Source organism: Giraffa tippelskirchi, chromosome 11 (assembly GCF_054371585.1).
Source record: "Giraffa tippelskirchi isolate mGirTip1 chromosome 11, T2T-mGirTip1v1.2.pri, whole genome shotgun sequence".
NCBI lineage: Eukaryota > Metazoa > Chordata > Mammalia > Artiodactyla > Giraffidae > Giraffa > Giraffa tippelskirchi.
The window spans coordinates 66,763,283-66,781,890 of record NC_137285.1 but is presented as its reverse complement, the minus strand read 5'-3'; the positions used below and the strand labels follow the sequence as shown (position 1 = coordinate 66,781,890).

At 39.9% G+C, this 18,608-nt stretch overlaps 1 protein-coding gene across 9 annotated transcripts in view; it reads left to right on the top strand.

The window, feature by feature from the left end:
- Nucleotides 1-245: 245 nt before the first annotated feature.
- Nucleotides 246-18,608, top strand: part of KLHL2 (kelch like family member 2) — a 151,327-nt gene continuing 132,964 nt past the window's right edge. For 5 of the 9 annotated variants that reach the window (XM_081543926.1, XM_081543927.1, XM_081543921.1 and 2 more), the window contains exons 1-2: nt 246-484; nt 12,325-12,450. Coding sequence is in view for 6 of the 9 variants with exons in the window: in XM_081543921.1 (XP_081400047.1) it covers nt 459-484; nt 12,325-12,450 (152 nt within the window). In the remaining 3 variants the exon portion in view is untranslated. Of the gene's footprint in view, nt 485-2,488; nt 2,533-12,324; nt 12,451-18,608 lie in introns of those variants that run through there. The other 4 variants (XM_081543928.1, XM_081543923.1, XM_081543922.1 and 1 more) reach the window with 2 other exon arrangements.

Genomic DNA, 18,608 nt, shown 5'->3' with positions numbered 1-18,608 from the left:
GGCAAACTGGGAGAGGACAAAACAAACGCGCCTGTGGAGTGGAGCAGTCACGGAACGCCAAACGCCGGGGCCACGCGCTTTCCGGCCGGACCCCGCCCTCAGGTCTCTCGCTCAAGGGTTCGGGCTGGCGAACCCACCCCGGGAGCCCACTCGGCGGCGGCAGGAAGAGGCGGGGCGGGGTCTCGAGGGCGCGTCACACCCGGAAGTGCCCTCCTGCCGCTCCGCCCCCAGCATCGCCGACAGGCGGAGAGCGCCCGTGAAGTGGGGCTGTAGAGCTGGGCCGGCTAGCGGGGCCGCCTCTGGAGCGGGTGCCGGAGCGGGTGCGGGTGCGGGGCGGCGGTGGGCTGGCGCCCGGGCGGATGGGACGCGGCGCGACGGGCGGGCGGGGCAGGCGTCCGCAGCTGGAATGGTGCTGGCGGCGGCGGGCGCCCCAGAGCTGAAGCCCGAGAGGAGCCGCCATGGAGACGCCGCCGCGGCCTCCCGCGTGAGTGAGCGGAAGGGCAGCGGGCGGGGCCGCAGCGGCCGGGCCGGGCGGCAGGAGGAACCCAGCTGACCCGCGGGCGGGGCGTCGCCGAGCGGGGCTGTAGGGAGGGTCCTTCGCTGGCTAGCTGGAGCCCGGGGAGGGCCGAGCATCGGCGGGAAGGAGACACAGGATGCGCGCGAGGCCGTCGGAAAAGGAAGCTGCAAAGTACAGACACCGGTGCCGAGAGGAATTCCTCTCAGTTTGCCTGTTTCTCCGAATTCCTAGCAAAATTCTGTCCGAGGAGCTTGCACATCACTCGGAAAAAGCTGAGCCGCGGCTGTACAGGGCATGTGACTTCTTTTACCTGGCACTGCAGAAAATTGTATCCAGAAATCACGGCATCTTGTGTTTCTCTGGCACCCTGGGCGAATTAGTAGTGTACGACCTGCCAGGCACAGGTGTCTTTTCCTTGGTACCCAAGTACATTCAAGACCAGCAGCAACAAAATTGCTTCCAAAATAAGCTGAACAGTTACGTGGGAGACATGGAAGATACTGCATTATTCAATACAAGATTTTTCTTTTAGCATTTTGTTAAAAGTTGACTATTAATCCCCAGGAGTTTTGAACATTTCAATTTTGATTTACTTTCTTTATAAAGGGACAAGAGCCCTTTGAATCTGACGTTTCAAACCGCCAGCAAATTTCTTCTGAGGAACCATGTACCTTTTTATGACAGCTTACTCTTGGAGCTTTATCATTTTTCGTTTAGATTTGGCCAGCTTCACTCCAGGGCAGTTGTACCACAGCAGCCTTTTGTAGCTATTTGGCAGAATGCCAGCCAAATATAAATATTTGTTTGGGGCTGAAAATTTGTTTGATGTTGAGTGCTTTTAGGAGAGCTAATAGAATTCGGAAATTACAGTTTCTAAAAGTGCCTTACAGAATTTTTAGCTTGAGAAGAACAGGTCATGGGGATTAAGGAGTACCTGAGACTCTTGAATTCCTGGACTGGTAGGAACAAGAGCTCAGTTGCTTGATGATGGTTGTGGCTTTGAGGGCTTTGTGATTTGTTTGTTCTTTAGCAGGTTTGGGAACACTCCTGAACCTCTAGGAAACATGATGGTGGTTGTTAGTATCAGCAATGTGAGCATAGCGTCAACACATGAGTTCTGCTCAGGCGCAGAGGCATGAAAGGAATTGCTACCTGACTGTAGACAACACACGGTATAGAGGATATCCTAGGTAGGGTATTTGTTGTAAACCTGCCCTGTTTACATCAGTTCCCTGCAGACCCTGTTTTGCTTTGGAAGCAAAGTGAACTAAAGGAAGGAAAAGGGGTACCTTAGAATGCAGACGAAAAAAGGGTGTGGGAAGGCAGGCTCTGAAGGGGAGGAAAGAGAGTGTTACACATCATTTAAATATAAGTAATGAAAAATGAAATAAATGTGTGCATGCGAATACTGACAAACTGAATCTAATACAGATCAGCTAAGCAGAATTTTGGTGTCCAGCACAGTTCGTTGCTACTGAGACTTCATCAGTAGTGCTGCAACAATGAGAGGCTGAGATGTAATGGAAAACCAGGGGTGAAAGAAAGTTAAAGAAAAACAAAAAACTCCTTTCAGTCATTGGTGGCTTAAGTTGGTGAGACTTTTATTTCTGTTCATTTAATGATAAATAGAAATAGGTTTTATTTTCATTTGGTCTATCTAGGAATACCCTTAATTCCAGAACTGGAGTGTTTTTTACCTTTCTGTACATCAAAAATAGTTTTTCTTCCCACCCCTTGGCCTCTTTGCCTCCGCCGCAATAACTTTGTTTTTTCCTTCTGCACTGACTCATGGGTGCTGGATTTGAGAAATGACCGTTCTTAGGGAAGGAACTTTGCTGGGTCTTGCTGTGCTAGAACTGGGCTAGGAGGCCAGTGTGGGTTATTGGGAGGGCTCAGCTTTTCGTAAGGTTATATTTTTAGCCTGAGCTTAAATGCAAAGAAAGTTGTTTGATGGGGACCTGCGTGCTTTGGATGATGTGGTTGGAAGCGGGGACTCACATCCTTTTTGTAGGAATGTCTTTTTATTTGTGCAAATATTTGTTTCTCCAGATATTTGAAATGCCTGTCTCTACCTGGCACTGAGTATTATACTTTTGCTTGTGCTTTCTTTAACAACCAGTTTTGCATCATTTTCAAATCCCACCTTGCTCCTATTCAGCCTGGTATGTCTTGGAAGGTTGGAGACAACTGTGCCCAGGTCTCTGGTTCCTTTAGATGGGCTTGTTGAGATTAGGTGTTTTGTTTTTTTTTTTTTCTTCTCCTCTTTCTACTCCTTGCCTTCAAGCTCTTCTCATCCTTTTTGATTCTCATGTTGATTGTCATGGACTTTATATCTCTGTTTGTTGTTTTTTGCATCCTTAAGTATGTATGTCTTTTAGATTCTATTATATTTTTGAGTCTGGGCAATGTTAAAACCATGAGATATTTGCCTCTGATTGAACCTGAAAAGTGTTCAGCTAAAATTTATATAGGTTAGCAAACGAGTCGTCTCAGGCAGTACTGAGATGTGTAAAAGGAAATGTAAGCTGATCACCCCTGACCTCAGGAGTGTTTTATACATTTCTAGCCTTTATAGTTATTTTTGTGAAGATTTTCATAATCACTAAGTTGAGGGAAGACTATGAGTATAGCACAGGATGCATCCCTTTGAACTTACTGAAAAGTTTTCTTGGCCTTTGTTTCTCTACTGGCCCTCTTTCACAAGTTGGCTTTCTCACTACAGGCTTTGGTTTTTTGCTCTTTCTTCATGAAGCTAAGTAAGCATGCCTCAGATACACAGTTGTATCTTTTCTCAGTTGATTCCACATCACTGGAAGCTCTTGAACATTAGAGATGTTCAACATAGGCAGACTAACATCTTGTTGACTATATTCTGAGGGATTTAGGCAGCCAGAAAATTCGTTGAATTAGAACAGAGGTTCTCATATTTTTGGACTTCATTGACTGAAAAATTTCAAATTCTAAAAGATGATGCTGTGAAAGTGCTGCATTCAATATACCAGCAAATTTGGAAAACTCAGCAGAGGCCAGAGAACTGGAAAAGGTCAGTTTTCATTCCAGTCCCAAAGAAAGGCAATGCCCAAGAATGCTCAAACTACTGCACAATTGTACTCGTCTCACACGCTAGCAAAGTAATGCTCAAAATTCTCCAAGCCAGGCTTCTATAGTACGTTAACCATGAACTTCCAGATGTTCAAGCTGGATTTAGAAAAGGCGGAGGAACCAGACATCAAATTGCCAACATCAGTTGGATCATCGAAAAACAAGAGAGTTCCAGAAAAACATCTACTTCTGCTTTATTGACTATGCCAAAGCCTTTGACTCTGTGGATCACAACAAACTGTGGAAAATTCTTAAAGAGATGGAAATACCAGATCACCTGTCCCGTCTCTTGAGAAATCTGTATGCAGGTCAGGAAGCAACAGTTAGAACCAGGCATGGAACAACAGACTGGTTCCGAATAGGGAAAGGAGTACATCAAGGCTGTATGTTGTCACCCTGCCTATTTAACTTATATGCAGAGTACATCATGAGAAACGCTGGGCTGGATGAAGCACAAGCTGGAATCAAGATTGCTGGGAGAAATATCGATAACCTCAGATATGCAGATGAAACCAGCCTTACGGCAGAGAGTGAAGAAGAACTAAAGAGCCTCTTGATTAAAGTGAAAAAGGAAAGTAAAAAAATTGGCTTAAAACCCAACATTCAGTAAACTAAGATCATGTCATCTGGTCCCATCGCTTCATCACTTCATGGCAAATAGATGGGGAAACAGTGACAGACAATAATTTTTTGGGCTCGAAAGTCACTGCAGGTGGTGACTGCAGCCATGAAATGCTAGCTCCGTGGAAGAAAAGTTATGACCAACCTAGACAGCATATTAAAAAGCAGAGATGTTACTTTGCCAACAAAGGTCCATCTAGTCAAAGCTGTGGTTTTTCCAGTAGTCATGTATGGATGTGAGTTGGGCTATAAAGAAAGCCGAGCGCTGAAGAATTGATGCTTTTGAACTGCGGTGTTGGAAAAGACTCTTGAGAGTCCCTTGGACAGCAAGGACATCCAGCAGTCCATCCTGCATATTCATTGGAAGGACTGATGTTGAAGCTGAAACTCCAATACTTTGGCCACCTGATGCGAAGAACTGACTTATTGGAAAAGACCCTGATGCTGGGAAAGATTGAGGGCAGGAGGAGAAGGGGACGACAGAGCATGGATGAGATGGTTGGATGTCATGACCAACTCAATGGACATGAGTTTGAGTAAACTCCTGGAGTTGGTGATGGACAGGGAAGTCTGGTGTGCTGCAGTCCATGGGGTCACAAAGAGTCAGACATGACCAAGTGACTGAACTGACTGAGAAATTAAAAAAACAGTTGGAGTCCGACATAGAATTGCTAAGTTTTTTGTTTTGTCAAGTTAAAAAAAAGTTATAATTATCAACTCTCATCTTTTTGTAAAAGAAAGGACGTTTTAGTGCCTCTCCCCAAAGACAAAGAAGGACATAATCTCAGGCTAAAGGATACTTCTTAAATTGAATACATTTGGTTTTATGAAGCTTCCCTGGTAGCTCAGCGGTAAAGAACCTGCCTGCCAATGCAGGTTTGATCCTTGGGTCGGGAAGATCCTCTGGAGAAGGAAATGTCAACCCACTCCAGCATTCTTGCCTGGGAAATCCCACGGGCAGATGAGCCTGGTGGACTGCCATCCATTGGGTCGAAAAGTCAGACATGACTTAACGGCTAAACTGCAACAACATGAGGGAGTTTTTTTTTTTTTTCATATTTATTGGGTGCCTTTGGTGACCAAGCACCCAGTAAATATTCCCAAAGGAGTATCTCAGAAAACAAAACAGTCTTTTTCCTCATGGTTGAAACTGACAGTAAACAAATATATGATACAGTTACTCCAGAGGGTGGGTCAGGGTACTTTGTGTTGTGTGCTTTTCTCTCTCACATCTCAGACTATGGGCATTTGTTACAGTATCGTTTTGACCACTGATCCTGTCTTGAAAAACAGGTCCTTGCTCCCTCTAACACTACTTTTTCTTGGTTTCCTGCTCTTGTTTTTAGGTTGTTAAATGAGATTTACTTTATTTTATTACTTTATTTCATTTAATCTTGTCAGTAGCCTACTTTATTAAGTGTGGAAGTGGAAGTGAAGTGAAAGTGAAATTTCCTCAGTCGTGTCTGGAATTCTCCAGGCCAGAATACTGGAGTGGGTAGCCTTTCCCTTCTCCAGGGGATCGTCCCATCCCAGGGATCGAACCCAGTCTCCCACATTGCAGGAGGATTCTTGACTAAGTAGATCTCATTAATTTTCAGGGGTTAAGTTACATTCCTAAGCTTATCAAATAGAGGAGAAACTGGGACTCTAATCTCTCTCTCATCACTTTTTGGCTTACAAGGCTTCTGTTCATTGGCAGTAACTGTTTCTCACAGATACAGACCTTGGCCAGTTCTTCTTTTCAATCAACTATTTATCACTAAGTTGTGGCTTTGTATCTTAAGCCTGAGCTCTAGATCTGTGCCTCAGTTTTGAATTTTGAGCTTCTTACAGTACACTTATCCTTAGTGCATACATCATATTCAGCATGTCTAAAACTGAGTTTTCATAATCTTTTTCTCAAATTGACTTCCCTTTATAACATCTCCACTTACTCAATGGAGTAATCATTCTTTTGGTCCTAGATACCCAAAGCCTTGAAATGGTCTTTGGTTTCTCTTTCTTTAATTATCCTTCACATTTTATCAGCTCCCAGGAACTGTACATTATTGGTTTCAAGTGTCCATTCTGATTGCTGATACTCTGATGATACTCAGGATTTCATCCCTTGATACCTGGATTGCCTCTTATCACCTTTCAGTTCACCTACTGTTTTGACTGCCTAACAAGAGTCAAGTCAAAGACTTTACAAAACCAGGTATTGTAAAGACTGAGGCCAGGAAGTCTCAGCCCTCCATCATTTTGGCTTATCTTACATGTTCAAAATCATTTTGTGCCTTAACCTCCTAGAGTAAACTCTGCCGTATAGGCCAGAAGTTTCCAGCATTTTCCTTAGAAAAGCAACTTAGAAATCCTCTAAGGCCCAGGTGGAGTCCTGTCCCCTTCACAAAGTCTTCCATGTTTACTCCAGCTCATTGTAGCTCCTCTTTGCAGTTCCTATACTGTTTATAATTGGTAGCCCAGAAGCTTGCACTTGTGTACTGACTTCGTGCTGTTCCCTGGTGGGTTCCAAAGTGCCTCCTCTCTTAGCTGGTAACTGGAGAAGGCATCTGTGTTTGGCATCTTTTGTATTCCTCACTCTGCCTAGTATAGGGCATTAGTGGGTGTCTAGGCAGTGCTTCCCTACTTGATTTATTAATAGTGGTGGTGTGGTCTGGAGTATTGTCAGTGATTTTTAATTTAGTGTTGCAATTAAGAATGCGGAAGGCCAATAAAATTCTTAAAAATATATCTCATGTTTAGTTTAGCTTCTAACCCCATCATTTTTCTTAACTCTGTGTTTATTTTCACATAGTGTTTAGTGTTTATACGGCTCCCTGAGGCATGTAGGTATTACTGTCTTCGACTCCATATTACGTTTACTAGACAGATTTGTAGAATAACAAAACCTTATTTTTTAAGTACACAGTCTATAGCCCAGAGAGGCTAAGTGAGTAATCCAGGGTCACTTGGTTAGTATCTGGCACAGGCCAGGCATGTTTTGCAGCTGATGTTGCTCCTCTTCTAGTGCCTTTTCAGTCAAGTGTTGGAAAATGTAGCCCGGTCAACTGACTTGCCAAGTCATATTGCTGCCCCCTTACCAACCAAGTGATGCTAATGGGAAAAATCGCAAAAGATAGGTCAGAAATATGAGTGATAAAAGACATGGAAATGTTTGAAATGGATCATCAGCCTCCTCCCAATTTTAGCATCTCCCATATATCCCACTCTGACAGTAACTTTGTGAATTGTTTATAATACATTACTTAAAATAAGACTGATCTCGCAGAAGGCAGGTCACTTTTCTGGTAGTAGTCACTGTCGGGGACAAAAAGTGCTTGCTTGTGCCCTTGTTTGTAATGTAGGTAAGAGGCAGAGTGGGAGAGGGAGCAAGGTGGAACTGAAGCAGAGCATTTTACAGCTCTTACTGTCGTTTGATCTGAGAGCTTCCTTCACCTCTCCACCTGAGTCCCATTCACATCCTGCGGGTGTTTCGCACACCACACCCTGGGGGAGTACAGGGCAGTGTGTAAGCCTGCATTCTGTCCTCCAGGAGGGTCAGCACTTTGCTTTAAGTGCTAAGCCGTTTTAGTAAAATTGGGCATTGTCAGCTTTTCTAGACTATGTCTTTCTTGCTCTGGGAAATTGGAAACATAACTTTTAGCAGTGTATCTACTATGCTAATGTATTCAGTGCCTTTGTTATGATGTTGTCTGTAAGGTGTTCTGTGGCTGGATGGGAGGTGTTTTTTAATCACATGATGCTTCATAATCAGTTCTAAAGGTCTCCGTCCTGAAGGTCTGACTAAAGCTCTTACATGTCTGTAGGGCAGATGTTAACATTATTTGGTAATATGAGCATATGTTCATAGATTACAGATAGTCTGCTGGGTGTGTACCTAATAAAAGTTTATCTAAGCACTTGAAGGAAATTTGCAGAGCATGTTTTTTTGCCTGTACCTAATTGCAAAAACTGAAAGCACAACTCTACCACAAACCAAAATGTTTCCAGTGGAGAAAGCCTTCTGCTTTTACAACCTCTAAGTAACATGGTGGTCATTTGGGTGAGGTGAAGGATGTGAGGGTATTTTGTTGGCAAAGTATAGAGCGGCATAACATATGTTAAAATGAGACTTATGGTTAAGTCTCTACTTCTCATATCCTGGGCTTGTTATGGGAGCAATGTTCTTGTGGTAATCAACTTCTGAATGCAAGTGTACTTAGAAGACAGCAGAGAAAATAGAAGAGATAGAAAGTAATGGACAAACTTCTTAGCAGTACAGCATGGATGGTGACTTTGAAAACAACAGCTTCTGACGTGAACTTGGCAGAAATTTGTGAATAATGGTGGGTGATGTTGCAGGCAGGGGAATCTTGCAGCTTTTGAGGTGAACAGGCAAAGGAAAGAGCAAAGGTAGTGGTCACCCAGAAGCTGAGTATTTGTCTTGAATGTGAAAATGTCTGGTCCACTGTTAAATTTTTCAGCTGCATCACTCACATGACTTACAGCATTATTTCCACCAAAAAACCCTTGAAAATGTAAACAACCACTATTTCCTAATGTGTTTGTTCTCAATCTGAGATGATTGTCCTGTGGTGGGAGGTAAGTGGGTGGTGGGGCATATTACATCATTCCCCCCCGTTTTGTTTTTTTTTTAATTATACATAGCTGCTTTTCAACTCTATTGCTGGAGATGCTGTCATTCTGGTATACTTAGACCTGTAAAAGGGACTTGCCTGAATCCTCACAGGAAGAAGGACAATTATGTGTAGTTTAGAAAAATTGCTTGGGTCATGTAGTCCTTCTCTCCCCTCCATCCTCATTGGAAAACACTGCTGCTGCTGCCGCTGAGTTGCTTCAGTCATGTCCGACTCTGTGCGACCCTATGGACAACAGCCCACCAGGCTCATCTGTCCATGGGATTCTCCAGGCAGGAATACTGTAGTGGGTTGCCATTTCCTTCTCCCTGGAAAGTGCTATTCCAGAACAAATAATATGCATCTAAGGGAACTATGTTATTTCACAGATTTCCTCAAAATTTTTGCAGTAGGCTTAAACCTTTGCTTGATTGTGGAATCCTGACTGTTTGAAGGAGACAACCCATGTAAAAGTCTTTATTGGCCTCCTCTCTGAGAATCAGTTATTGGCAGTAGTATGTTCTTAAGCAGAGTTAGAAAGGTGGTCTGAGAAGCCAACCTTGCCTACAGCTGGGAGTTTGTAGAAGAGTTAGTCGTGGAAGGAAGGCTTCAGGATTGTCTGTTAGAAGTGTTCTGGGATCCAAACCCTTGAAACCTCAATGATTGTAGAGTATGTGTTGTAACAACAGGCTGCTGGTAATTTTAACCTGATTATGGGATGTAGAGTTGGGGGAAAGACTTAAAAGTGAAAGGACTTTGAAAAGGTACCTTAAAGGTTTTCATAGTAAGCTTTTCTGGAAAAGGGTAGCACTTTGCTTCTCAGGGGAAGCAGGGAGAAGGTGTGACTGCACTTCTGTGTGTGTGTGCTCAGTTGTGTCCGACTCTGTGTGAACCCATTGAGTGTAGCCCGCCAGCCTCCTCTGTCCATGGAAATTTTCCAGGCAAGAAGACTGGAGTGGGTTGCTATTTCCTACTCCAACTGCACTTAAAATGTAACTTAAAAGGTAAATCTTTCCCTCCTATTTGACTGCTTCCTAGTGGATGTTCCTCTTCTGCATTTGTAGTTTTAGACATGTTGTGTCATTTTCTGTTACTCAGTTCTGCTTCTGAACCAGAGACCATCTGACACAAAATCAAATAGGAATTAGAAAATTGTGGAAAGGAGTTTAGTGTCAGAAATGTAGACCTCTGGCAGGGTTCTGCGTTTGAAAGGGACTTTCAACACAGACAACACTTAAAAGAAGCAGTGTTATTCCTTATTCATTCCTTGAAGCTTTTGAATAGAATCTTTTCTTTGCAGAGTTTCTGGAGTACATTAGAAAAGCAAGAGCTAAAAATAGCTTTAAGAAAGCAGCAATATAGACATTGGTTGTTGAATGGTATCTGTCTTAAAGTGAATTCTTTAATGCAGTAAGTTTTATTTCCAGTTTCTTAGCAAATATAAATACTCATGGCTCTTAATGATATTCTTTGTAGGGCACAGTTGCTTTTGTTTCCATTGTGAGCATTGAAAGGCCTTATGTGATAGTTTTGCCAGTCCTCAATATTGTATTTTCTCTCTGTTGTAAGCTTAAGTAATTAAACCTGGAGCATATATAAATATCATCAACTTGCTACATATGTGGGTATTCAGTGTTACATGGTAAGAAAGTTTGTGTAGGTTGGATGTATCTACATAACTTCCCCTTTTCCTACTGTTTTCTTAATGAAAGAGTGGTAGAAATGGCATTATGAGAATATGTCTCATACTGTTAGGAGTGTCTGCACTTTCCTCTGTCAGGTCTGGCTGTTCTTTCTCTCTTGGCTTCTAGACTTACTAGCTCTTTCTCTTAGGCCAGGTGTAACTCATCCCTGTGTGTTCACGCACATACATGAGGCCTCAGAGTAGACACACGCGCACGCACACACATACGAGGCCTTGGAGTAGACACAGTCTGCGCTCCGTTCTCCATCCCTGCACTCACGTCCTGGAGCACATGAGGTGCATAGTGGCCTTTTGCTCTAGGCATTCCTTCCGTCTTGGCCATTTCCCACCTCTTGGTCCTTGTTCTAATCTCAGTTCTCAGTTCAGCCTGCCCTGATCACCCTGTTTAATACTATAAGTTCCATCACCCCCATATTCCTGACTCTGTCTATCCGACACATTTTCTTTTTTCCGTAGTTGTTTTCTAACATGCTGTCTACTGGTCTGTTGTGTATATCATTACCTCCTCCCCACCCTGAGCTACAAATTCCATGAAGACAGGAATTTTTGTTTTGTTTATTGAAATATTCCTAGGGCCTAGGGCCTAGAATAGTGCTTGGTACATAGTGCCAAAAATTAGATGCTGAATTAATAAAATAATATTTAAAGAATGAATTATCTTTAGGAAAGGAAGAGGCATGAGAAATGGTGCAATACTAATGATGTTTGCCTTTTGTTCTGTGTGTGATGTATATACAAGAATGAATTTTTTTAGGCTCAATTTGGTATCCTAATTTTTTTATTTAATAGCTTTATTAAGGTATAATTTACATACCATAAAATTCAACCATTATAATTGTGATCTTAGTAAACTTCTAGAGCTGTGCAACCATCTCAGAAAGTTCCTGTGTCTGCCCATATGTGGTTAACCCTCCTCACAATGGCACCCTGATTTTATTTGTTAATTTTTTGGTTCCCAGATCCTGAAAGAATAATTAATTTACAGAGCCATACTAATAGCTTTGTACTCTTAACAAATTACACATATAACTATGCAATTAACTATCCACTGCTTAATGCAGGAAATGGTATCTAACATTACTGAAAAGAATGGACTTGAGAGTCAAACTGGCCACACTCTTATCCAGCTCTACCATTTACCAAGTTGCCCAAATTATTTTCTGCCTCAGTCTTTTATATGTTTTTTGGTGATAATAGTAGTAATTAGCTTGCAGAGTTATGAGGATTAAAGAAACAATGGAAAAAAATATAGTACAGAGGCTGCCTGTAAGTTAATATTCAGTAAAGAATTAAAGTAGGTCTGAAATATATGTGGTAGATAACCTTGCAATAGAGAACAAAGTTCAGTTCAGATTTTAAGCTTCTGAAGTATGTATAAAATATGAACCAGTTCCTGTCTTGGTTTGTAAATAGGCCTACTGCAGAATGTGAAAAGCAGGTTAATTTCCAACAGGGAAGATCATTTCTCAGCATTTCTTTTGAAGGTATCTGCTGAACCATTTTACTGAATTTTCTGTGCTCATCTTTGAGAGACTTTTGACACCAGGGAGGTAATTACCTACTTTTTTTGTTAAAATCACAGTGACCATCAGAAAGTGTTCTGAATTGTTGTTTAGTCCTATGTTGGAATATACTGTGAGACTTCCTCTAAGCAAGTTGGGGAGAGGTGTGTTCATTGTATCTCTTGTGACCTGGTAAGTCTGAACTAAACTATCTTTAATAAGATCTTTTTTTTGTGTTTTGTTATTTTCTCTTATGTACAGATGCACAAATCAGGGTCATCAGAAGCCTCTCGATTCAAAAGATGATAATACTGAAAAACACTGCCCGGTGACAGTGAATCCTTGGCATATGAAGAAAGCTTTTAAAGTCATGAATGAATTAAGAAGGTATTATTACTTTAACATGCTTTTATTTTTCAGTTTTATATGTTCAGGGGTACCCAGGTGGTGCTAGTGGTAGAGAACCTGCCTGCCATTGCAGGAGACTTAAGAGATGTGGGTTCAATCCCTGGGTCAGGAAGATCCCCTGAATACGGAAATGGCAACCCACTCCAGTATTCTTGTCTGGAGAATCCCATGGATAGAGGAGCCTGACAGTCTGCAGTTCATAGGATTGCACAGAATCAGACTGACTGAAGCGACTTAGCATATAGCGCATGGTGAATATGTCTCCTGTCCCTCATTATTGCTTTGTTTGCTACAGAAAACATTTAAAGCTTTTTTTGCAATCTTTTTAAAGGAAGGAAAAGAGCAAGTAATTTATCAGAAGTGTGAATGGTATTTAAGGCTGCTCTGTCCAATATGGTAGCCACTAGTCATATTTGGCTAGTCTGAATTGAGAAGTTCTGTAAATGGAAAATACATAGTGGATTTTCAAGACTTATCACAAAAAAATATAAAATATAAGTTTTAAAAATATTACATTTTGAAATGATTTTTCTTATTGTATAATATTGGATATTTTGGGTTAAATAGAATTCTACTTAATTCTATTAGATTAATTTCAGTTGTTTATTTTTAAAAGGGATTACTAGAAAATTCTGACTTGCATTATATTTCTGTTGGACTGGCTAGTCTAGGGTTTCTAACTTATCATTGCAAAGCATATGAAAAGAAAACTTTTATTAAAATTTTTTTAATTGAATGGTTAATTTATGTTATTAGTTTCAGGTGTACAACTTAGACTCTCAACAGTTTTATAGATTATACTCGATTTAAAGTCTACAAAGTAATGACTATATTTCCCTGTGCTGTACAATATATAGGCTATACATACTAGTTTGTATTTCTTATCCCCTACCTCAATCCCTTCTCTCCCTTCCTTTTCCCCACTGGTAACCACCAGTCTGTTTTCTATACCTGAGTCTGTTTTTGTTTTGCTATATTCACTAGTTTGTTTTCTTTTTTAGATTCCACATATAAGTTAAAATGTAGAATATTTTTCTTTGTCTGACTTACTTCCCTTAGCTTATATAATACCCTCTAGGTCCATCCATGTTGTTGTCAATAGCAGAATCTCATTCTTTTGTGTGACTGAGTAGTATTCCATTGTGGGGTCTTCCCTGGTGGCTCAGTAGTAAAGATTCCGCCTGCAATGCAAAAGACATGGTTTGATCCCTGAGTTGGGAACGTCCCCTGGAGGAGGAAATGGCAACCCTCTCCAGGATTCTTGCCAGGAAAATCCCATGGACGGAGGAGCCTGATGGGCTACAAAGAGGGTTGCAGAGTTGAACGTGACTGAGCACACGCGTATATATCACCACCATCCAGTATTCCACTGTATAGATAAAACACATCTTCTTTATTCATTCAACTGTTACGGACACTTGAGCTGCTTCTATGTCTTGGTTATTATGAGTAATACTGCTGTGAACATTCAAATGCATGCATTTTCGAATTAGTGTTTTCATTTTCTTCAGATGTATACCCAGGAGTGGACTTGCTGGTAGTTCTATTTTCAAGTGTTTGAGAAACCTCCATAGTGTTTTCTATAGTGACTGGATCAAGTTATATTCCTACCAACAGTGTAGGAGTGTTTCCTTTTTTCCACATCTTTGCCAGCATTTGTTATTTGTAGACTTTTTGGTGGTAGCCATTGTTACAGGTATGAAATGATATCTCATTGTGGTTTTGGTTTGCTTTTCTATGAAAATTACAGATGTTTAGCATCTTTTCATGTGTCTTTTGACCATCTGTATATCTTCTTTGGAAAATGTCTATTCAGACTTTCTGCTCATTTTTTAATCAGGTTTTTGATATTGTATGAGCTGTTTACGTATTTATATAAATGATAACAGCTTATCAGATGTATCATTTGCAAATATGTTCTCCCATTCAGCAGGTTGTCTTATCATTATGTCAATGATTTCTTTTGCTGTGCAGAAGCTTTTGAGTAAAATTAGATCCCATTTATTTTTGCTTTTGTTTCCTTTGCCTTAGAAAACAGATCCAAAAAATATTTCTACAATTTGTGTCAAAGAGTGTTCTGCCTATGTTTTTTCCTGGGAGTTTTATGGTTTTGGGTCTCCATTTTTTAGTTTATTTTTGTATGAACTGTGAGAAACTGTTCTGATCTCATTCTCTTACATGTTAACTGTTCAGTTTTCCCAGCACCACTTGTGGAAGAGACTGGTTTTTATACTTTGTGTATTCCTCCCTCCTTTGTTGTAGATTGACCATAGATGCATGACTTTATTTCTGGACTCTTTATTCTGTTCCATTGATCTATGTGTCTGATTTTGTGCCAGTACCATGCTGTTTTGATGATGATAGCCTTTTAGTCAGGGAGTGTGATACTTCCAGTTTTTTTCTTTTTTTTTCCCTCAAGAGTGCTTTGGCTGTGCAGGGTCTTTTGTGGTTCCATTAAATTTTAGGATTATATACTCTAGTTCTATGAAAAATGTCATGAGTATTTTGATAGGGATTGAATTAAATTTATAGATTGCTTTTGATGATGTGAACATTTTAACAATGTTAATTCTTCAAAACTTATGTACATATGATATCTTTTATTTCTTTGGGTCATCTATTTCTTTTTGTTTGTCAGTATTTTATAATTTTCAGAGTATAACTTTTTCACCTCCTTGGTTAAGTTTATTCTTAGGCATTTTATTTTTTTGGTGTGATTTTATTTAATTAATTTATTTTTATCTTTATTGGTAGATAATTGCTTTACAATCTTGAGGTGGTCTTTGTGGTACATCAACGAGAATCAGTCATAATCATATATATATACACATATATATGTGTACCCTCCCTCTTGAGCATCTCTCAAACCTTCAGTCCAGCCTTCTAGATCGTCACAGAACACCAACCAGGCTGGGCTGTTGCTTTAATACAGCAGCTTCCCACTAGTTATCTGTTTTATGTATAATACTATATATATGTCAGTGCTGCTTTGCCAGTTTGCCCCCTCTCCTTCTCCCACTGTGTCTACCAGTCTGTTCTCTACATCCGCATCTCCTTTTCTTCTCTGTAAATAGGTTCTTCATCAGTACTGTTTTTCTAGATTCCATATATATGTGTTGATATATGGTATTTGTTTTTTTCTTTCTGATTTAATTCACTCTCTATAACAGGCTCTGGGTTCATCCATCTCACTATGGCTGACTCAAATTTGGTTTTTTTATGGCTGAATACTACTCCATTGTATGTATGTACCACGTCTTATCTAGGTTGCTTCCATGTCCTGGCTACTGTAGATAGTGCTGCAGTGAATATTGGGGTATATATGTCTTTTTGAATTATGATTTCCTCAGTATATATGCCCAGTAGTGGTATTGCTGGGTCATATGGTAGTTTTATTCCTAGTTTTACAGGAATCTCCATATCGCTCTCCATAGTGGCTGTGCCAATTTGCATTCCCACCAACAGTTCAAGAGACTTCCCTTTTCTCCACATCCTCTCCAACGTTTATTGTTTCTAGTTTTTTTTGATGATGGTCATTTGGATAGGTGTAAGGTAATGTAACCTCATTGTAGTTTTGATTTGCATTTTTCTAATAATGAGTGATGTTGAGCATCATCTTTTCAAGTGTTATTAGCCATATGTATGTCTTCTTTGGAGAAATGTCTGTTTAGGCCTTCTGCCCACTTTTTGATTGGGCTGTTTGTTTTTCTGATAATGAGTTATATGAGCTGCTTATATATTTTGCAGATTAATCTTTTGTCAGTTGCTTCATTTGTAATTATTCTCTCCCATTCTGAGGGTTGATTTTTATCTTACTTATTGTTTCCTTGGCTGTGCAAAAACTTTTAAGTTTAATTAGGTCCAATTTGTTTATTTTTGTTTCTATTTCCATTACCCTAGGAGGTGGGTCAGAGAGGATCTTGCTGTGATTTATGTCAAAGCATGGACTGCCTATGTTTTCCTCTAAGAACTGTATAGTTTTTGACCTTACATTTAAGTCTTTAATCCATTTTGAGTTTATTTTTGTATATGGTGTTAGGAAGTGTTCTAATTTCATTCTTTTATATGTAGCTGTTCAGTTTTCTCAGCACCACTTATTGAAGAAACTTTAATCCATTGTTATATTAATGCCATTTTTATCAAAGATGAGGTACCCATAGGTGTGTAGGTTTATCTCTGGGCTTACTATCTTGTTCCATTAGTTTGTATTTCTGTTTTTGTGCCAGTACTATACTGTCTTAATGGCAGTATTTTTTTAGCATAGGCTAAAGTCAGGAAGCTTGATTCCTCTAGCTCCATTTTTCTTTGGCAAGATTGCTCTGGCAATTTGAGGGTCTTCTGTGTTTCCATATAAGTTGTGAAATTTTTTGTTTTAGTTCTGTGAAAAATACCATTGGCATTTTGATAGAGATTGCAATGAATCTGGATTGCTCTAAGAAGTACAGTCATTTTCATAATATTGATTCTTCCAATCCAGGAACATGTATCTCTCTCCATCTGTTTGTGTTGTCTTTGATTTCTTTCATCCGTGTCTTAAACAGTTTTCTGTATACAGATATTTTGTCTCTTTAGGTAGGTTTATTCCTAGATAGTTTACTCTTTTGTTGCAGTGGTGAATGGAATTGTTTCCTTAATTTCTCTTTCTGATTTTTCATTGTTAGTGTACGGAAATGCAAGGGATTTCTCTGTATTAGTTTTATATCCTGTGACTTTACTGTATTCATTGATTAGCTCTGGTAGTTTTCTGGTTTCAAACCTGGGGTTTTTTCTATGTATAGTGTCATGTCACATGCAAACAATGAGAGTTTTACTTCTTCTTTTCCAATACAGATTCCCTTTATTTCTTTTTCTTCTCTGATTGCTGTGTCTGGGACTTTTCAAAACTATACTGAATAATAGTGATGAGAGTGGGCACCCTTGTCTTATTCCAAATCTTAGAGGAAATGCTTTTAGTTTTTCACCATTGAGAATAGTGTTTTTGTGGATTTGTTTTATATGGCCTTTATTATATTGAGGTAGGGTCCTTCTGTGCCAATTTTCTGAAGATGTTTTTTAATCATAAATGGTTGTTGAATTTTGTCAAAAGCTTTTCCTGCATGTATTGAGATGATCATATGTTTTTTATCTTTCAGTTTGTTCATATCGTGTATCACATTGATTGATTTGTGTATATTGACAATTCCTTGGATGCATGGGATAAACTCCACTTGATCATGTTGTATGATCCTTTTAACATGTTGTTGGATTCTGTTTGCAGGAATTTTGTTGAAGGTTTTTGCACCTATGTTCATCAGTGATGCTGGCCTATAATATTTTTATGGTATCTTTGTCTGGTTTTGGTCATCAGGATGATGGTGGCCTCATAGAGAATGAGTTTTGGAGTTTTCCTTCCTCTGTTATTTTCTGGAACAGTTTGAGCAAGGTACATGTTCGTTCTTTTCTAAATATTTGGTGGAATTCACCTGTGAAGCCGTCTGGCCCTGGGCTTTTGTTTGTTGTAAGATTTTTGATCATAGATTCAATTTCAGTGCTTGTGATTTATCTTTTCGTATTTTCTATTTCTTCCTGATTCAGTCTGGAGAAGGAAATGGCAACCCATTCCAGTATTCTTGCCTGGAGAATCCCATGGACAGAGGAGCCTGGTAGGCTACTGTCCGTGGGGTTGCAAGAGTCAGACATGACCTAGCAACTGAACCACCACCACCACCTGATTCAGTCTTGGAGGAATATACTTTTCTGATAATATGTCCATTTCTTCCATGTTGTCCATTTTATTGCTTGTACTAGTCTCTTATGATCTTTTGTATTTCTGTGTTGTCTGTTGTGACTTTTTTTTAATTTTTAATTTTATTGATTTGAGTCTTCTCCCTTTTTTTCTTGATGAATCTGGATAATAGATTGTCAGTTTTGTCTATCTTCTGAAAGAATAGCATTTTAGTTTTAGTGACCTTTGGTATTGTCTCCATTTCTTTTTCATTTATTTCTGCTCTGATGTTCATGATTTGTTCCCCTTCTATTAAAAGGGAGTTATTTATTTTTCTTGTTCCTGTAGGTGCAAGGTTAGGTTGTTTATTTGATGTTTTTCTTGTCTCTTGAAGTAGGCCTGTATTGCTATAAACTTCCCTCTCAGCGCTGCC